The sequence below is a fragment of the Vanacampus margaritifer genome, chromosome 12 (assembly GCF_051991255.1).
Source record: "Vanacampus margaritifer isolate UIUO_Vmar chromosome 12, RoL_Vmar_1.0, whole genome shotgun sequence".
In the NCBI taxonomy this organism is placed as follows: domain Eukaryota; kingdom Metazoa; phylum Chordata; class Actinopteri; order Syngnathiformes; family Syngnathidae; genus Vanacampus; species Vanacampus margaritifer.
The window spans coordinates 18,622,398-18,643,974 of record NC_135443.1 but is presented as its reverse complement, the minus strand read 5'-3'; the positions used below and the strand labels follow the sequence as shown (position 1 = coordinate 18,643,974).

General features: G+C 40.2%; 1 protein-coding gene and 2 long non-coding RNA genes across 5 annotated transcripts in view; 2 read left to right on the top strand and 1 right to left on the bottom strand.

Moving 5' to 3' along the window:
• LOC144061472 (cartilage acidic protein 1-like) overlaps positions 1–9,848 on the bottom strand; it is a 31,034-nt gene extending 21,186 nt beyond the window's left edge. For both annotated transcript variants that reach the window (XM_077581973.1, XM_077581974.1), the window contains exons 1-4: positions 9,682–9,848; positions 4,157–4,344; positions 2,468–2,664; positions 1,619–1,755 (exon numbers count right to left, since the gene is read on the bottom strand). In XM_077581973.1, coding sequence (XP_077438099.1) covers positions 1,619–1,755; positions 2,468–2,664; positions 4,157–4,338 — 516 coding nt within the window. In that variant the 5' untranslated portion in view covers positions 4,339–4,344; positions 9,682–9,848. The remainder of the gene's footprint in view (positions 1–1,618; positions 1,756–2,467; positions 2,665–4,156; positions 4,345–9,681) is intronic.
• Positions 147–3,929, top strand: LOC144061475 (uncharacterized). The gene is made up of 4 exons (XR_013296188.1): positions 147–266; positions 388–536; positions 968–1,023; positions 3,754–3,929. It is a non-coding gene; the product is annotated as an uncharacterized LOC144061475 (long non-coding RNA).
• The window catches only part of LOC144061473 (uncharacterized), a 31,124-nt gene continuing 19,284 nt past the window's right edge, over positions 9,738–21,577 (top strand). Inside the window, exons 1-4 of one of the 2 annotated variants that reach the window (XR_013296187.1) lie at positions 9,738–10,030; positions 11,710–11,958; positions 13,130–13,213; positions 14,561–14,646. This is a non-coding gene — a long non-coding RNA (uncharacterized LOC144061473). Of the gene's footprint in view, positions 10,038–11,709; positions 11,959–13,129; positions 13,214–14,560; positions 14,647–21,577 lie in introns of both variants that reach the window. The other variant, XR_013296186.1, reaches the window with a different exon arrangement.

The following is a 21,577-nucleotide window of genomic DNA, read 5'->3' as shown; positions in this document are numbered from 1 at the left end:
ACACTTGTCCCCTTTCCCCACCATGTATCAATTTTATGTTGCACTTTGAGAGAACCTGATCACTTAAACAATTGTGAATTTCCCTAGTGGATGAATAAGGTATCTATCTATCTACGTATCTATCTATCTATCTATCTATTGGTTATGGTTAAGATATAGGTGGAGGGTTAAGTGGAGGGTTAGTAATATTTTATCACTATACATAAAATCTTTGTTTACTAGCTGTAAATTGCTTTTAACACAAATGAATGTTGACTCACTATTAGGTAAGTTCAAGCTATTGTCCACTGTCATTTATAAGGAGCAAAAGGACGCTGTATTCAGTTAACAAGATATCTATGATGAAGAGCTAGCATTTGCTAACCTGTAAACCGACATTTGTGACAGATATTTGTCGGGAGTCGTACTTGCCTTGTCGAACTCTTAACTTTGTTCAAACAAAAATCGAACTAACAAGAAACTAAGAAACCCCTGGGCGGATCCATGGCAACATATTGGCTCAATGGACAGGAGCTAAAGTGCTAAAGCCTTCTAAGGTAGGTCAAATGTTAACTAGCATGTAACAAAATCAAACAATCTGCCTACATTGTGTTCACCAGGAGATGAACAAGGATCATACTTGAAGTCTGCTATTAAGACAAGTCATTCTATTAAGACTAGATAAAATGCTAATGCTATGAGTTGCTAAGCTATGCTAAGACTTGTGCTGAAATATTGCAAGATAGCAACCTGAGTACAAAAATTGCTAATGCAGATAAGTGTGTGGAATATCTGATGACTTGAATAATTTGTAAAGTGATAACTAATGTCTAAGCAATGTATACATCCTAAAATGTAAAGTGGTGCCTAATAGCTTCTTTTTGAACACGCAAGACTACATGCATGTATTAGTCACCAACTGTTCAACATTGCCACATCTTTTGTTGTGCGTTTGAATATAATTTAATGAATGCATGTTCCCCATCAGCCTCCTGGAACCGCCACGGAAGAACACACACTGCGCCTCTTTGGCCGGCTCTTAAGGTATTACGCCATTACACGTAGATATCTTTCCAATCGGGGTGGCAGACACACAACCCATCAGTGCTCAGCGAGATGGGACTGCGGGTTGGAAGAAAAAAAATAACTATTGCGAACCAAACTGTCCTCTCCCGACTATTAGCTTCTTTATCCCTAGATTGGAAGTCAGCGTGCGATAAGAGACAAAGAAAGAGTCCGTCAGAGAAAGTAAAAGAGGCGGAAAAGAAATGAAAAAGGGTCGAAATGGAAAAATAGAGAAAATGATACTGGGCAAAGAGCAGTCATCACTCATCCCCTCATACGATGTTCTATAAAACAAACGAGCACCGGCCTCTGTAATTACACTGCTTGGCGATGGACAGAGGAGAGAAAATGGCCCAACATTCTCCCCAAATGAAGTGTCATAGCACAAGCTGAGGAGGGTGGCGCAGGCAGGGCATGAATTATCACTGGTAAACAAACAGCGGCAACCATGCATGTACACTGACAATGCGTGAATGTAATTTGTGAATGTGTGTGTGTGTGTGTGTGTGTGTGTGTGTGCGTGCGTGTGCGTGTGTGTGTGTGTGTGTGTGTGTGTGTGTGTGTGTGTGTTTACCTTTCTGTCCACACAGGCTACTGAGCGTCCAGCCATACGATTGGCCACGTCCCTGTGTTCGTTAATGTCATCATTCAGCAGATCCTCAAATCGTCCGTTTCGGAACTTGAACAGTTTGTCAGTATATGTCGCACGTCCTTAAAGCAAATGCAAAGATTGTCAAAATAGAAAAAGTCGATCCATCCAGCGTTATACAGTGTGTAGTGCTTATCCTCACTAGGAGAGCCGGCTTGCCCATTAGGCAATAGAGGCAAATGCTAAAAGCAACACAAAATCGGGAAACAAAATTCACCTTCAATGTAATTATTATACTGTATATATAAAACTAGTTATTAGCTTATAAAATAGAAAAGCTGACCTAGATTTGATTGTAAAGCAATTTCCAATGTGCACACAACCTCAACTCTGAGACAGACATGCTAATCTGACTTGATGATATTGATTCAAACCATGTACCTCACAACTGTAGGGCAGACTTGCTAACCACTACTCATATCCACATCTCAGTCTTGTGCAAAGGTGTGGCCACATTCTCAGTACTTTTTTTTTTCATTGACTTGAGCTTTCGAAATACAATTGGCATGCCTGAGTAAACTGCAGAAGTTCAGAAGAAGTATCGACTTTTTGCACAATGTAATTTGTTTTCCAATGCAGGTCTTTAAAACTTAGAAAATGCTTATTGTTTTTTGTGTACAATGGAAACATGTAACAATAAATATGTTGGTAAAAAGCTGAAGCAAGCATGCTTTAGGTATTCAATTGACAAACACTCAAAGCAGCAAAACGTTCCTGACACATGACTGGAAATACTTCTAAAAGGGTATTTTCCTCATTCGGGTGTACTTTTACCAGAAAAGGCGTTATTGGTGTTGAGTACGTAAATCTCCTCCCGACCGTCTCCGTCAATGTCACACGCTGTTACCCCGATAGCGTTGCCTTGGCGGTCTCTCAGGGCGTAAAATGGGGAGCTGCGGTTGTCCACGGCGATGTTGACGAGTCTCCTTCTCTGCTTGTCGAACTTCAAAACCAGATTAGGACCGTTGTAACTGCCAACATGGAACCAGTAAAGAACAATAAGAAAAATCGTCATCATCTTTTTTTTTTTGTCATGTACAACATATGTTACATCAAACTGTCATCTGGTTCTTTAAATAAAAAATCTCAAGTTCTTAGTATATTTTCTTAGCATATTAGCCCTATTTTTGTGCCCAGAATAAGTCTAGCACAGGGCAGTCTCACTGTAGAGTTTTCTTTCTTTTGGTAAATGTATTTTCGTAGATAATAACACATTAAATGAATTGATTTCTACAAGGGTTCGATATTGTCATATTTCTGAATAAAATATGATGATATCCACCACACATATCAGCGGAACGCTGAATCTAACTCTAAAAATTGTGTTACGCTACCTGTGCCATAACTAAAATAATAAATTATGTCTCCTTTAACCCTATAAAGCCAAACGTATCATATTAAATCCAAGACATTTTGAGCTCTCTATTTCATGAGTAAAATATTTGTTCCCATTGAAACCCCGACGTATATGATCTGACACATGCATTGCACGGATAATCCATTAGAGGGCAGTATCACCCAGCTGATGGCTTTTACAGCGACCTTGCAAGATCGGCGAATTGAGAAAGGAGAGACACCTATACTTATTAATAGTGGCAAATGTTATTTCAGATTTTTGGAAATACTAATATGTTTTATATGTCTGTTTATTATTATATTTTTGACAGTTATAAATGTACAAATTTAAAGCATTGTGCTGTATCAAATACGACGCAAATCAAAAGTTGTATGCGGAAGTTGATTAAAAAATATATATATTTTTTGGTTTGTTCAAAATAACCAATAAATACTCTATTTACAAAGAATCTGATTTTTTTCTTTCATATTTTTCATGGTACAGGCTTTATAGGGTTAAGATAAAATCTTCCTAAAGAAGTATTGATCAAAGTTTTCCAAGTGACTAATTACGGTTCCTTGCCTTTTAAATGGTCTATTAAAACGTAAAATAAAAAACATTTGAGTGAAACTCTCAACTTTGCCACTGAAGGTCATTATGTCAATACTGTCATATAAATGAAGGCTGTGATGATGTTCTTCTAATGTGATGCCCTCTCGCTCAGAATCGCTGCTGAATGGGATGCCTTTGCAGAAAAGACATTTATGAGGCGCGGCCATTTGCATCCATCTATCTACAGCCTGTGAGGGATTCATCGCCGCTTCATTGGTTAGAAGCAAGCTTGCCAAAGCATCTCCATCAATGGTGCTCTGTCCAATCTCATCCATTATCATCACATGAGTGAGCGCAAAGTCTTTTTAAGTCTTTTGCCTTTGTCTTCAACCTTTAGCTCAGAAAATGAAGTGCACCTCCAATCCACACATCGATAGCTATCACTCACAAGTTCAATCATCTGTTCAAATTTGTGTAATGGGCAAAATTAAACAATGTTGGCGCCACTGTGAGAGAAGCATTAAGGCTGGAATCATTTCACAAAGTACCCCGCTAATTTTCACCGACTCACTTACCCTGCAACAAACACCTCCAGGTCTCCGTCCCCGTCGACGTCGGTGACGGCCACGCCGTAGTTCAGCTGGGTGGGGTTGTTGTCGTAGTCGGGAGGAAGCAGCGCCTTGGTTATGGCTGAGAACATGGGCTCTGAACGCTGCGTCGAGCAAAGTGCAGGCAGGAACAGAACAAACCAAAACATCGTGACCTGAAGAGAGGAACAGACTCAGGTTTACCATTGACGTCATTGATGACAGTAGCAGTTAGACACATACAATTAGCAGGATTATGCTATAAATTTGTAGGCTTGTAGTTTGCATGGGTCAAGACCCCATTATGTTTCGATGAAGACCTGATTAACAGTGTGGACACAATAATTTACAGTGATTGGTATGCCCTATTTCAGGAGTTGCATCTGAAGGCCGATGATACATACACATACATAAAATTAAAAAAAAAAAAAAGGGTTTGATTAAGAATATATATATAATGGTACTGTACATGAATTGTTGATTTATCATGAATATGTCCATCCTTAGCATCGTGACGAAAGGGAAAGGCTTGGGAATATGTAACATAAGGGTGACCGTTTTGCGTGGACATGGCCACTTTTTTACATCCATTCTGTGCGTTCACCAGGGGGTTATAAATTCCTGAAATGTCCGGTTTTCATTGTGCAACAAATGGGATTCGTACTGCACCGTGTTGTACGACTGGTAGACTGCGGACTGCTCCCAAGTCAGCCATCATGGATGTAGGGATTAGGTAAAGAAGAACGGCGGGTTTTGTGTATGCGTAGTATTATTGTTATATATATATATTTATTTATTTTTTGTTTGTTTGTTGTTGTTTTTTTAAAGTATTTAACTTTTCTGAAAGAAAATAAGTAGGTCAGTATTTTACGAACCGTTCTAATGCAGTCCTGAGCCGTAATGGCGGTCCAGAATTTTAGATCACCGGTAGCGCAATGGATTCACAAACCCCGAAGGGTGGAGGTTCCATCCCCAACCACCCCATGAAAAAAAAAAAGGGCCATCGCTGGAGCAAAAAAGGTTGTGCTTAGAACATTATGTCATTATTTATTAATTTGTAGACTTGAAAGACTTGAAAAGACAGTTATTTTTTTTTGTTTGTTTTATTTTCTGTGTAACACGGCTGCTATGTGAAAAACGCTTATGTCCATTTTTGTATTATTATTATTTTTAAACGTTTGTATGTTTTGGGGATAAAACTGAATGCAGACATCCCAAAAATATAAAAAATAAATAAATTTACGTAGCAGTGACAACATGTTAAAATACTTGTGTATAGCATCTTTAAGTAAACTTTGAGTATCATTTAAGTATCTCGGGCCGGGCCGATTGTCCTATTTTTGGGAAATTAAAATATGGTCACCCTAATGTAACATAACGTAACCCTAGGATTTTGTTGTCGTTCCGGAGTGTGGGTAAAAAGCGGACTACAAATAGTTTTGAGTTTATGATGTTTTCTGGCGTTTTCTTGCTAAATATAGCAAACACGACGGGACAAGTTTCATGCACGTCTCAAATTATTTTTCCACTCTCTCGAACGAGGCTCGCTCAGTTACACCTCTCTCTCTTTTCGGATCATGACATGCGCAGTACACAAAACACTTCAGCATGTAAACTAAAACACAAAACCAAAAGTAATAATTCACAAAACAAATTTGTCAATTACAAGTAAATAAAAATACACATTTGCAACCCTAACCCTAACCCTAACCCTTACAATAACAAGGAAATCTCCTAAAGGCTAGGTTAGACCGTTTAGTTTAACAAGGATTGACCCTACTTTCTAAGCTGCACCTGAGGATGTTAGTTTTTTTCACTGCTTTATTCACAATTGCGTCAATGGGTCAGACCATCCCAGCAATCCAAATGGCGTTGCCAGCTAACATGCTGCTAGCTAAGAACAGCCTTACAAATTGCTCATCTTAGTAGCCTCTGCACTATTAAGTGACATTTAAGTTGTAGCATTGTGACAACAGTAAGTTTAATGTTAGCCTAAGACTTTTGCACAGTGCTGTGCAAGATGTGGCATGACTCAGTGCCAATTTGCTAACTGCTTATATCTCACCACTATTGAGCTATAATGTTCACTTCTCTCACTCTGTGCTCGTTTGTGTCAACTTGTATTGGAGCTACAAAGTTCCTTCCTCTCAAATGACTTATGCCAATGCTATCTCTATGTGGTCATTATGAACGACAACATATTTCTCCGAGCGGTTCGAGCAAATGAGAATCGCACAATAACAGTAAATCGTGTGTTTGCAAACGACAACACGCGGCCTGTGTTGCTAATTCTCCAAATCTATTGTGAGTCGAGAGACGGCACATTTTTGGCCGAGCTTTTTGCTGCGCTCAGACATAAAGATGAAGATATAGCACTGCACTCAGCCGCATTCTGCAGACTTAGATAGTGAACAACCCATCACGTGAAGACAGGCTGAGGAATTGCAGGACAAAAAATCCATACGGGGAGCAGCGTCTCAGCATGAGGCCGAGTGTGAACATGGGGGAAATTGATATGACCCGACACAACAGACCTAAGGTGTTGTTTCCCAAGGGATGCTGGCCACCTCTAAATTGGGAAGTCGTCGTTGGATAATAGGACACAGTGAGGTTTAAGAATCCTATTAGCGGTCACCAGATAAAAGGTAAGCAAGGAGGACTTGACCCAATTGGCTAGTAAAGTTCAGACAGGTAAAAAACATTTAAAAAAGTTGGGAGAGTAGACAAACATTCCTGAGGGGAAGAATGGAAAGCAGAAGGTCACCTTCTAAAAGTTGAACTAAAACACTCATCAACAGTGCTGCAAAACACACACACACAAACACGCACACTAAGTGGCGTTTACAAGCTGACAACTTGATTTGCCCAGCCTGCAGATTTATGCAGGCAGCCTTCGTCATCGCTCCATGGCTGCTTTACTGCTGCAGCTTCCAAACCCCCGATGCTAGCGTGCAGCCACCCGGTGATTGATGCCTCTTTAACATCTCGCTCAACAATTCAATTTAAGATAAAAAGCACATTGCGCTTTGAGTAATACTCTCAAAAGCCCATCGGCCGTGAGAGGAAGCACCTCCGCTGACAACCGCAGAAATATCGCCGGGGCCGACAATGCCCAGCCGTCCTTATCCCTCGAAAGAAGCTGTGTAGCCTATAGCTGTTAGCAAGTTAATTAACAACAATGGAGGTTCCAGATAAGGCAAGTTTCCCTCCATTAGACCAGAAGGTGATGACAAATGAGGGGGACAGTTTGAAACCATCGAGGAACAGTTTACCGTCAGGCCATCAAGAGGAGGTGTGAATTAAAAAAGCATTAGAAAAGAGCTATATACAAGCTCATGCACTGTACTATTTGGACACACTTTCTGGTGGACCCATTAAGAGTCTACTTCAAAGTACCAGCTCAGTTGCTCTGTCCTTGGTTTTCCTCTTCAAAATAGTACAGCAGGAAACTGTGAAAACCACACCACACTGAACACGCCAGAACCAACCATGCTAACAAACAACACCAATGGAGGACAATGACATCACCTGTGTTTATTTCTTGACATAACAAAGATGGTGTCACATTTTATTCAAGAGGAGACAGGCCAGATGCATGTTAGCTGAGCTAACAAGCTAGGCAAACTAATGTTAGCATGTGTGTTTGAATTTTGTGACAATAATTGTTTGTCAATCATTTGTTACCAGCTGTGCATGCTTTGAACCCTGGCTAACCAGGTATACTAGTACCAGGTTCTATTTCTAATATGGAAACTCATTAATTGCACCAAGCCAATTGGAGAACATACATTTTGGGCTATTTGTTTGCCAATGTGGCCAAGGCAAAGTTTTTCCTGAAGGATGAAATCAGTCCAGTTTATTTTCACTTTCTTGAAGTGGGCCACTATGTCGTTAAGTGTAGGTGTACATTACTGTACAATGTACTGTAAATAGATGAAAAGTTTGGGGCTTTCATTTTAAAGCTGGACAGAGGTTGTATTTTGCAGTGAGTCCATTCTTAAAAAGTGCCCCCCATAATTTAGTCAATGTCCTGAAGTAGGGAAAGTAAGTCCAAAGACAGATGAGCGCGTGAAACCACAGGGGACTGCATTGATAAAATGGTAGGGTGATGCCTTTTCCAGTCAAGGACGCCCAGCCTGCATTCACAACACTAAATCTCAATTTTTAAACTAAAGTTACAGCAGGACTTTAAACTAAGTGCAAGAAGTCTTGGACAGTTATGTGCACTCAGTTGTTTTTCAAGATATAATGCGTGCTTAACTGCTATCTTCCTCCCATTGTGTGCGAACAAGAAGCATCCTTTTTTTCTTCTATAAGTAAAACAGTCAAATAGCATGAAATAGCCTCGGGAAAATGTGTCGTCTCAGGCCCGAGAAATGTTTTCACTTTGGGTTATTTATACTGGCATTAAGAGGCCATTACGGCAGCGTGCAGCATCAGCATGTGCCTTGTGGAGCGTTCATGCTCAGCTCTCATCCTGATAACACTGCGACAAAGAGCCAGTGAAGATGTTCACTTTCAAAACACGCTCACAGGAATCTCTTCGCTGTGAAGGACACCCCCGATGCAGTGCAGGCGCGCACACGCACGCACACGAAGAGCTGGACTAGTCCCAGCGAATTACAATTAACTTTCACTCACAGTAATCAGCCATCACCATTAAAGTTAAGATGTTATTTATCCAACAAGGACCAACTTAAATGGTCCTCCAGCACTTCCAAACCAGCGGTGACACAAAACTGACTGGTACACAATTCATTCTTTTGTCTCAAACATAAGGGGAAAACTTCAAAAATATTTATGATTAATATTATTTTATTTGTGGGAAGTTGCAGGATTGTTTGTTATGCGACAGTACGAATCCATTTGACTTTTGACCACGTATGCCTTTTAATATTATTACCTTGTTTTCTACAATTAGCCTATTTCAAAATGTATTGGGAAAAAAAAGTAAATTTTATATCCAAACAACGTTAAAGTAAATTGTATACTTCAAGATTGTGAGCTGCTAATAAAAATATCTTAATATGTATGTGGTCATACTCGTTTAGAATAAGTAAGCAGTTGTAGAAGTAACTTTTGGCATCTGCCCTGCGCATGCCTGCCTAAATTAATGCAATTCATCATTAATAAATAAGGAATAAATAAACAGTCTTGACTTTTAAGCAAACTTTTAGAATATAATTTAAAAATGTACTACTGTATCTAAATTACATTACCAATATATAGAAATCCTATAGGCTATATTGATATTGAAACTGAAGAATCTATATTTTCCGGTAATGATACGCCATTCCTTAATTCGTTTGCACGTTTTATACATTTCTGCAAGAAACACCTCCCTAGTGAAGCAATTCACCTCCTAAATAAGAATGAATAGGTTTATCAGATTCTCTGATATTGATGCATGTGCATTTAAATGCGTAAACTAGTTGAATAAAGTTCAACCGCGCATTTTTCGGTACGTATCCTGCATTAGGTGAAAGCCAGCGGCAAGTGAATGAGGTACTCACGGATGAAGAGGGGAGGGGGTGGAAACTCCGATTAAAACCTCCAGCAAGAGGCAGCAAGAGTCACTATCCTCAGTTTATTCTCCGCTGGATTCCGCTGTTATCACACGGGAGTCTTTTTTTTTTTCTTGTTACTTAATCCCGTTACTGAACTTCTAAAGGTTTTGCTTTATGAAATTTCTGGAGCGGCGGTCGGAGCCAATCATCGCCAAGCACGGTGAATATTTAAGTAGACAGCTAGTGAGGAGGCGGACGTGATGTCGTGGGCGTGTCCTCAGGTGTTCACTGTGACGTTGTGATCGAAGATCAGCTGGGAGGAGGACGAGGCGTTTCAACTGCCCGGGTTTCAACCGTGTGAGGTTTGAGAACAACATTGATGTTTGTCATCTGCTCTTCACTTACACTTGATTTAGTTCATTATATGTCGCCATTAAGAGGACTTGTATCAGTCACGTGAACATGACGTCAAATATCTGCGTTTTATAGCCAGACTGTGTGTAAGGTCAGAGCGATAATTTAGCTGTAGTTATTTTTATTTGTGTTTATAGCTCGTTATTACAAATATTAATATGCATACTAGGCATTTATAACTCTTAATGGGTGGGTCAAGAATTAAAGGAACACTTGCATTTAAGGTTTTAACACACTAATTCTGGTTTGAAAGCTATAAATGTAACAATGTGTTTGTTGTGGTTTCAGTGGCGAAGAGCTACATTGGGAACATAATGGCGTGTTTTCTAATATTGTTTCTAACCATATTAAACAATGTGTTGGGGACAAATTGTAAGAAACAACACTGAAGCAGTTATCGGCTTGAGACCAGCATTCCCAAGTTGCGACCCATTTTAGCCACAGAATCTCACCTATATCCTGACACTGATTTATTCAGTCAGTGTTTATCATGCACACATCTGAGAATAAAATTATTTTGTTAACAAAAGACAAATCTAACCCAGGATGCACTTAAAATGTTACTGGACAGGGCTCATATGGCAGCAACGTAACTCGAATTTCTACATAAATCAGAGCACAACATAATCTATCGCTAATCCACTTTAATACAGTAGTAATGTCATTGAGTGACTTTTGGATCTGACTCTTGATCCATCAGTTCCGAATCACTGCTCAGAAGTATGTAGTTCTGCATCACTGTTAAGTACAGCTTCTACAATCAACGTGTTCTTAAATTAATACCTTTGCATTATCATTTTCTAAAAGCAAATTTGTGGACAGTCTCTCATTGGGTAGTGAAGGTGTACCTAATAAAGGGTCCTGTGTGTGAATTGTGCCTTAAGAGGGTGATGAATTATCCAGTGTTGTTTTGTGTGAAGCAGCGATTTGAATCAACAACAATAAAAAATGACAGATTCTATAGTGAAAGCATGTACACGTTTACAGTTGCCAGTTGCATTATTCTTATGTCATGCTCCACCGAGTACAACCTGCAGTGTGTGTCACGCCGAGCACCCTGGAAATGAGATGTTCACATCCCAAGGACGTTTCCCACCATAATTTAAAAGTGGCCGGTGCTGGAAGGCTTCAAACTGAAAGTGCTGAGGTCATAAAGCAGCTCTCCTCTGTCTCCGCTGTTATTGTGTGAGATCTATTGGTCTAAATCCACAGGCCGGTAGCTGTGACTCATACAATGCAAACACCAAAATGTCAGTTTGATGTCACCGTGCTGGGATTGCAGCACTCTGGCTGCAAGCTATAAAATGAAGTTAAACACCTAAACTTGACAGAGCTTGTGCTTGTTTTTTTTTATACATGTTATTTAGGTGCCAGGTCTCTTTGGTGTGGTCGTACAGAATATTGAAGGTTCAGAAAGAACATTAAAGCTCTCACATGAAATGATGCGCACGATTCTATCAGTTATACAGTACTGGAACCGCCAAAGGTTTTGGTCACTTTTTTTGTATTTATCCAGCTAGGATTCAGCCATTCAGAAGTTTCTTATTTACAATGTTGATCAGGTCTGCACATGCCCTGCTATTGACTGGTGATTAATCCAGGTTGTTGTATGCCTTTCAGTGACCTGGGATAAACGGCAGGCAGCTTTTCTGTGACCCTGAACAGGATGAGCAGTAGAAAACAGATGGATGGCTCTTGCATTTTTTTATTAGACGATAATGGACATCCCTCAGCAGCGGACACAAGCCAGTGACAGCACCAAGTGTAACTATCAGGCATGGAGTAGGTTGTATTCTTCTCCTTCTCTGATCCTAAAATACAGCTTCTTGGACCAAAGATAATGGATGAAAGAAGCTTAAGGAAAGAGAGGTAAGGGGCTGGGGTGGGCCTCCTGCACCCACCAGATCCTTTAGGGGCCATCAAAAAATGTATAGTACCGGCAGCATGATGAATACCCTCTGTGGCGCATTGGGAGAACTCCTTATATCGTTAAGCTTCCCCATGCCACACGTTCCCTAGGCAGGATTGCCTGGCGACGTTCCCTCTCCTGACTAACAGGCATGCTGGTCTACATCAGTGCAGATTGACTGTGACGGCAGTAGGTCTACCTCCTCGTTAGAGGAGGCGTCTGTTAGCCGGAGCAGGGGGTTCCATTGCGTTACACTATACATGTACGAGCAATATATTAAATAATTTAAAGGGCAGGTCAACCCAAACGCTTTCTTTACTATGATATGTTGTATGTTCCCCCACTAGTCTAAACATGGCATTCTGATTAATATTGTGTTTGTGAAATACGAGTTACGCAATAAAATCCACACGTTATTATTCATTTCAGGGGGCGGCCATTTTGTCACTTGCTTTCGACTGGAAATGGCTTCACAGTTGCTCAAGGCTCTGGTAACATAGCCTGGCAAGCCACACGAAAGAAAAAGTGGGTCTAGACAGGCGCCCATAGACAGCGATTCGGCACCGGCCAAAAACAGGCCGGCCAATCAAATTTGTCTATTTGCGGGACGTCGTCTCCATGAGCTACGTCACTCTCCGCAAGTCGTTTCAACAGCGGCGAGCTTATTGATTTATAACGCTGTTTGAATATCAAAACAGAGTGACTCATGACACCATGAATCTTCAAGTATTTCCCGCAACAACGACATAAGTCATTCAGTACTGTCTCTCTTCGGCTAATAAATGCGACTGTTAGTGCAGTTAACCAGACTCAAACTCCGGCAAAGCCGCGAGTGAGTCTGGATTTCCAGGCTACTGGTAACAACCAGTCATGGCTCAGCTTCAGGAAACAGGTGAGCAGTGATTGCCCGCTACATGTTATCGAACATCAACTGTAAAGACAGGTATTTTGATGGATTAAATACAGAGGTCAAATTCTGTGCACTTGCATGTAAGAATGCTCATTCTCAAGTAGCTAACACAAATATTTGATGCAGGACTGCCTCAGTATGCAAGTTTGACAAATTATGTAATAGAATTAATAGCAGACTGTCACATTTATTATTTTTATTTATTTGTTTTCCAACTACAGGGGACTCTGTTTTGATGACCCAACCTACGACATTCAGTTTGTGTTGCACCCCTTCAAGTGTGTAAACTAATCACAGAAGTAAAGGTAAGCAATTGTCCTCCTTTTTGTTATTGTTTTTCATTTGATTATTTTGTAGTCAAATCCTTCAAATGTTTTTGTTACAAAGCCTAAACACCTTTGATACCAAATCTCTGAAGATTGAGGCACTGATGGCACCGCTCATACGCATGCTCGCCAACTTGACATGAAGCGTCAATTGACTAAAATTTCAATGCTGAATGTAAAACGCCTCAAGTGATGTAAGATGCAGCCCGTATAATTCTCCACCTTCTCCACTTGAGTGTCTCCAAATATAACTTGTGAAAAATTTCCGTGCAAGTCTTATGCAGATGAGCACTTGTTTACCACATTTTGTTTTCATAATTCTCAGTTGTATCTCCTGTTCTGTATATACATATAAAAAAAGAACATTTGATTTTCCGAGTGGATGAGCTCCAGTTCGCATCTTTGAACCTGCGCAGCGAGGGCCGCCTGTACTTGCGCCTCCAGGGGTGCGAGCGCATGTGTTGCAGCGTGCGCTTGTGTGACTGCCGCACTTGAATCCACAACGCACACACACAGATGCTTAAATATAGATTCAGCCAACAGGGTCCTCAATAGATCAGACTTTCCCTGACAGTTCTCTTAAATGTCCTTGGCAGCGCCCCTTCCCCCATTCCTGCACACCTTTTTCACTCTGGCCCATGTCATGCTGCAATATTTCTCTTCTGGAAGGCTCCCATCACCACTGTGCCCTGTAATGCATGACACAATCTTGGTATATCCCATAAGGTGTCACTTAGCCAAAGAGCCCACTTCTGCCCACTCTGCACTGAATGGCGTGCAGAGGCTTGAAGAACGATGAACACATCAATTGTTAGCCTTCTAGCGTGCTGGAAAACTTCATTATTTGCATCATACCGTTGCTAGAGTGTCAATTTTCTCCATCCCAAAGCAACAACTCATCTGCCGGAGTTGGACGTCTTCACACGACTTTGAAGAATTGCACCAATAAAACATTGTTTTCGCAGTCTCTGACAAATATAACACGCGCCCCACATTACTATCAATCACATTTTTTAATTTAATGTATGAATATGTGATTTATCTGACTCGTGCGGACGCTGTAAATCTATTTTGCGTGGAGAGGCGAGCTCAGAGCGCTGATGTTTCCTTATTGATTGGCTGGCTTAATGGTGTTTGTTCTTTATAGCTGATCTCAGGAAATAAAGCAAATAAATAGCTGCGAATGAGTGCAGTCGTTGTGATACTGTGAAGGGGAGATGACAGTAGAAAAAAGAATGTTTTTTGGGGAAAGAGCAGGAAATACAGAAATGCTTGTGATTGATGGAGGAACACAATACATCACCACAATCAATTCCCTTTTTGCAGATCTGACGGTGAAATCAGGATGTTGCGTCACATTATGTTTGCATCACCGCTTCTCGGATCACAACCGAAGCACAAGCTGCCTCCAGGTATCACTGGCGTCTTCTACATGTTAACCTTTATTGACAACATGTCACAAGTGCCAGTGCACTTCCACGTTTTGTCTGTTAATGCTGAGTGATGGGCCTTCCTTGGCTTTGGGACCATTCTGATAATTCACAGAGGATTTGTCAAATTGATTTGAAAACCTGACCTTTGGAGAATGGATGGATGGATGGATGAAATGTGTCAAGTTAGAGGAAATAAAGTACTTTAGGTCAAATGCTTTGCAGTAAAACAAATACAGTGAGACCACTGAATTGAACGCCTCTGAGGAACAATTCAACTGGAATTTTTGAGGAAAAATATAAATTCAATAAATCCCGAGTACATATTCTTCCAACTTCATCTCAGTAAGTGTTTTGCTTTTAGTTTGGTTGTTTTTTCGCCAGCCAAAATACAAATGAAAAAAATATGATGATAACCATAGAGCAGGGGAAAAAACTCACTGTGACTTCTGTCCTCGTTAATACAAAAAGGCTGACTCCTTATTAATTTAGCAATTAAAATAAAAGAAGCAGGGATTGTGAACTTGATAACGTATGAAAAATTAAAAGCATTTTTTAAATGTTTGATATGTTCTTTAAAAACTCAAAATCATCCTTAATATATATGTCCTGTGATTAAATGGCAACCAGTCCAGGGTACATCTTCTCATCCAAAGTCTGTAATAGTGTTTTTATTAATATATGGTAGTAAAGAATGTTAAATATTACTTTCAAATGTTTGTAGAGTTAATGAAGGATTTATGATGGCAACATTTGTATTATTTCTTAATGAAAATAAATGTTCCTTATTAATCTTAAGTTGTAGCGCAAACTTTACATCAGGTCAGCCTTTTTTTTTTTTTTATCATTATTTGTGGGTCCACTCTGAGAGGAGGAGAGTAGGGTATTAATCCAGCGCATTAAGACTGGGGTCTCTTTAGTGACAGTCGCCGCCTCCTGGCTGATGTAACGCAAACTTGTGCTTTTGGGAGATGAAGAAGCCTGTCAAGCCACCCTTGGCCGATCACCCTCCCTCTGTGATTCTCCACCTCTAATAGCAAAATCGATTCAAAAATGAGGGACGAGGGAAACAAGGGAGGAAATAAAGCGTTTGTCCATCTCCGGTGAAAGGATAGTGAAAGGGCAGACTTGTTTGTAAAACAAACATTTGAAGATATCACCCCACTTTTTTTGTTTCTTTATCCTTAGCTTGCTCTCTGGACATTTCATTAGGTATACATGCACGACCGAAGGCGCTTCGCTAAATAAAGTACCAAGCAACGCAATTCCGATCTACAGCAAACTCCAACCCCACATATTGAGCTCAGACTACATCATCTGCTAAACTGGTCAGAGCCAATGGGTGTTGCATTACATGGCTACTAATACCTGTGAAGTTGCAATATATTAGATAATAAGTCCAAATATTCTCCATAAACTGCAAAAGGCTTTTGTGGAATTAAAAGTGAATAGCAGCTTGTTTGAAATGTCATCTCACAGCCGGCTAGTCAAGCCCAAAGTAGTGCACCCTCTATCCTTCCTGGTTGCATTCCTGTTGTTCTCTCCTCAGGTAATCAGCCCTTTCTGCTCAGGCGCGCATGTGGCCGACACTGCGGAAATTCATTTTTTGCTTTAATTTCAGGCCCATTGATCGAGGAGCGCTGTACGAGCGCATGACATCCATAATCACAACAATGGCGTGACAGCGCGGATAAATAATGTGGAAGGATGTAAGAATAATCATTTTAAAAAATTGCTTGCTTGTGTGTGGGGAGCGGGGGGAAGAAGAGCTCGGCTTCATCTCTTACTGCACTCTGTATTAATTACTCACAACCCCTCCCCTTTGATGCCTTATATAATTTTTCTTCTCAAACTTATCTGAAATCTGTTTGTTTAAGCATCCATTAAAGTCTAGGCATCACCTCTATAATTACCCTACTGTATATCTCTAATGTTGCTGATTAGTGGAGTGTAACTAAGTTATAAAATAACGTGAACTTTTGCCTGCAAAACTACCGTAAGGCTGCTACGTGTCCGGCAACGGAGGATGATTCATGAAAAAAATGATGATGATTCATGCTGCATTTTTCTAATATTTTAGTGGTCACACAAGTGTAAAAAGAAGTTAACCCCCAAGAAAATTAAAAAACAATGAACACCCTCTTTTCATTTTGAAGTGAAAAAAAACAATCACAAAATTGTACAAAATTAATTTAAGCGATCATATTCAAACTCATGTTAAATAGATGTCAGCAGACACCTGCCACCAAATAACCCTATTTAACCCTAAATAAAGTTCCCCCCCCCCCCCCTAAATTTGCAGATAATTTCACTTTGGTCAAATCACATCCCTGAAAAATAAAAATCTGACTGCTATATCGAACTGTTCATAACTCCCTCCCTTTATCCAGCTGAAGAACTAAGATGCCGAAAGTATGATTCTGCCACCACCGTGCTCCGCTGGAGGTATGGTGTTCTTTTGGTGATGAGCAGTGACGTGTTTGTGAGAACCATACCGATACCTTTTGAAATGATGGCCAAAAAGTTCAACCTTGGTTTCATAGGACCATACAAAACAACTCCCAAACACAATGTGCAACCACAATATTTAAGTTGTTTAGTTTTACCTCCCCTCACAAAAAGAAAAAAAATTATAATAAAAATAATTTGAGAACACAAGGTATAGGTCACATAAATGGCAGAAAAAAGTTTTGAAATGATTCACCAGCGTCTCTTTTTTTTAATCCCCAAAACCTGGTGAATAGACTTTTTTTTTTTTTTAAATATCCATTGGATTTCATAAACTTATGATTGGTTAAGAATGTGGCCTGCGACTGAAGGACCTGGGTTCAACTCCCCCTGCTCCAGTGTATCACGAAAGGTGTGTGCTGACTGATGGATTAAAAGGCAGAGGTCAAATTCTGTGCACTTGCATGTAAGAATGCTCATGTCAATAAAAGCACCTTTACAGTGCGCTTCACAGACACGAAACTGTGTGATTGATGTGCACCTTTTAGGAAGAATCACGCACATCGCTGGCATTTCTTTTCAGTATACATGACAAACATTAGCACATGCTTTGCTTCATCCAAAGTCCTGCGTTTTAACAACACTGAGAGAAGAACTGGAACCTCACTACAAAGTAGATATGACAAAGTGCAGTGCAACATGTGACCTTTTTGCTGCGTGTTAAATAATAAGGGAAGTGCACCAGTGCATAAAGCACGGGAGCTTGTGAGGGGGGTGGGAGTTCCTGCTTATGCAGTCACTCTCAAGTTGTACAATGGCAAGAAAGGATACTTTCTGCATGGGGACATACAGGAACATTAGTATTTACATATTACAAACCGAAAAGAAAATAATTTAAACAATAAATAAGTAATTAGACTTTTGCTATTTCTGGAGAAATGTTGCATACTAAATATAAAAACATTAGAATAACGTGGAATAATTTGGATTGATAAGGAATGATTTAGAATAACATGGAATAAACTGAATATGTGGAAGTTGGAATTGTTTTAATCAGTCAATATAAGTGGAAACTGGGGGTGAATATCTAAATATTTAGAATTTTGGGCTTTATAAACTTTTATGAATTTTGTGATGGCTTGAATGTTTTGCACATGTTGAAGTTGGAATCAATCGATAAAGTAATCTTGAGGGATGAGTGAATAATGTAGAATGTCCTAATGTGGGAATTTTTGGTATACTGTATGTGCAAAATTTTGGCATGTAGAAAATAGTTCGTAAGGGGAACTGAAAAAGGGGAATGATTTAAATTTCAAATGAGCACTATATTAATTATTTTGAATAAAGTGTGGGGGTAAATTGATCTAAATTGGAATGAATGGGGAATTTTTAGGTGCAAAATGTTGAATTATGAGAAAACTGAATTTTTGGAATGAAAAAAACGCTAACCTCCACGGTGTGAATTTTTTTAATATCTTGAAATTGGATTGGTGTGAATCAGATTAATTATGTGGAAGGAGAAGCGCGTCAAAACAGTAGGAATAATAAAAAATAGGAATTCCTTTAGACATCGCACAATTAAACATTTTTTGCTATAGAAGATGATACCATTGGTGTTAATTTGGAATAATTCTGTATTGGTTTGTATTGGTGATGTTTTTTTTTTTTCAATTTACTTTATTTACAAACTTAAAAAAAATAAAAAATAATTCTTGTAGTGGATATCATTAGTATGTGCATGTTTACCTAATAATGTGGCACAGCATGATCACATGGCAGCATACTGGTGAGTTTTAATTAGCTTTTTTTCATCCATGCAGGAGCAAAGGATCTACAAAATGCATCTTGACCATATTACGATAATGATTGGAGCATTCTCCAAGGCTGCACACATATAGTAAGTGATCGGTGTTAGTTGTTATTTGTATGTGAGTCAACAGCCATTTTGCTATGTCGTTAGGGAAAGCTAGTGACCCTATCGTGGACATGTTGAGCCAAGCAGCCTTTTCTTATCTGCATGCCCTTGGAGTACAAGCCCATTGATATGCTATCTTCTTGCCAAGATGCTTCCAATTATGCGAGCCACTGGAGTGAGGTGGAGCATGCTTTTTTTTCCATACAATAGAGAGAGAGCTCTATTGGTTAATGTGCTCTTCTTCTTTTTCTTTTTTTTAACCCACCTCGGCAGGAAGGACCAGTAGATCCAGAGCATCCTTCCCACTTTTCCCACAGTATCGTGACAGATCAATTTAGTACAAGGCTCATCACTGGGGCCTGAGTTTAAAGCCATCACCTCAATACATCACATGAGGGGAATTCTGCTGTGACATGACTTCCTGTGTTGTAAATCATTCCATGGAAGTGTGCTGTCTCTTCTTGGGGAGATGAACACTCAGGGAGGGTTCTGACTGGCAGCAAAGGGGAAGTGGCAAGATCGAGGTAGAAGGTCCTGTAAATGCTGCGCCATGTATCTAGTTCTCCTCTTTTCCAGAAGAGGGCAGCACATCTTAATGCAACCCAACCAAATGGTTCTGACATCTGAAACTCTCCAGCCTGATTTGTTGAAAAACATACAGACAGAGGTCATTATCATGGGGATTTTCAAAAAAAAAAAAAAGTCACCCATGCATGCTCTCAGCCCTCTAATTGAATCATGCCCCTCTTTACTTTTTCTAAAAGGAAATTATTTGGGCTTAAATGATACCCTGGAAACACATTATGATATGAAAGCTGATGCAATTTACTGCACAATTCTCTCACTTTCTTTTGTCATCCTCATAGTCTATCCCTTCTTGCTCTTCTTCTCGGCTCCATTTCTCTCTGCTGACTTTTTTTGTCCCCCTCGTTCTCCAGCACTTTGTTTCTGCTCCACCCTGTAATCACGCCGGTTTCGTGGCTCCCATTTGGGCTGGTATATATAGCAGTAATTGTCAGGGTGCCGTAAGGAGACTGGGCAGCGCATGTGTACGCTCTCACAAGGCTGTTTGCAGCGGACCTTGTTGATGGGGTTTGGGGGAGCACCACAGGCACAAAGGTTCTTTCTCATAGAGGCAAACAATGCACACATTCTATAAGGCAGGGATGGGGAACCCCTTTTCCTATCATGGACCATTTACGTTTTATATGGTCCTTAATAAACTCTAACTCTGACCTAATGCTGAACTAACCCTAAAACCTGACTTAACCTAAACCGCTACTCCAAACCCTTAATGCTCACTCCATTTAACATTTCTCTATGTTAATCATAACCCAAAGTCCTACATAAAAAAATAACACCATACCCACTTACTATACCCGCTCTCATCTGTGATTTATGTAAGGCATGCGCATGTACAAATGGCCGCAAATTTGATTGCTCACCTATAGAAATATGGCAGGCAGCTGATTTACAAACGGGGTACAATCAGGATTGCACCTGCTAAATGTGCTAAATTACAGTGGCTGATTTTGCGTAAGAAGTTTTCCTCACACGTATCATAACAAATTATCAATTTAGCTTCGAAATGATCTCAAGATTCTAAATTATCTGAAGGCTGACTTTGAGCCACTCACAAGAAGGTGTCATGCATAGCAGTTTTCCGGGTGTATTCCCAGTTGCTATTTTACGCAGAATGGACCTGGACATCAATTACCGCACGCTTAAGGTGAGATACGACATCAAATAAACTACAAATAAAATAAATTAAGAGCAACAAGACCTTAATACGGACCCGAAAGTGGAGCAATCATGAGTCACACTATTTGCTTCTGTAACTACTATTTTAGTTGTGAATAGTTTATTTTAAAAAATCCAAATCTAGAAACACACGATATAAAACGTATGTATACAAGTTATTAGTAGTAGCAAACGACATGGGCCATGTCAATTGTTAATTTCAATCCATGACCCGGGCCGTTACAAAACATACGACAGGCCTTAAAGGCCCCCAGTCCATAGTTTGGCCATCCCTGGCTGGTACAAGGCTTAGTGCTAATTAACAACACGCCGTTTATTTGTTCTTCACTCAGCCTTACGTGACATGCAGCATAAATGTGCCTCCTAATGGGTTTTTAGGATAAGAGCTTTATGCAAATACACAAGTCACTACATTTTAATGGTTGCAGGGGATTGAGCCTGATTTGTCGTCAGCCGTCCGGCTTCTGATCCGTGAAGCGGGCCCGCGTAGCGTGCAAATAGAAAACAAGCAAAACAGGCGAACGGCCACACATTCCCATCAGCGCTTCATCAGCCCGAACGGGATTGAAGTGAACGTGAGCAGCCGGAATGATGGAAGTTGCCAGTTGGCTTTCAAGCGAAGGCAGCAATCTGTTTAATCACAAACTCTGCACCCCCACCCCAAAACGCCCGTGTGGCGTAGCAAGCATGGAACGCTGCCTCCGAAAGAGATGACGGCAAAAACATGCTATGCAGCCCAGTTGTTTGTATGACAGGGTGGAGGTTCCTCGCAACTTGTATGGACAGGTC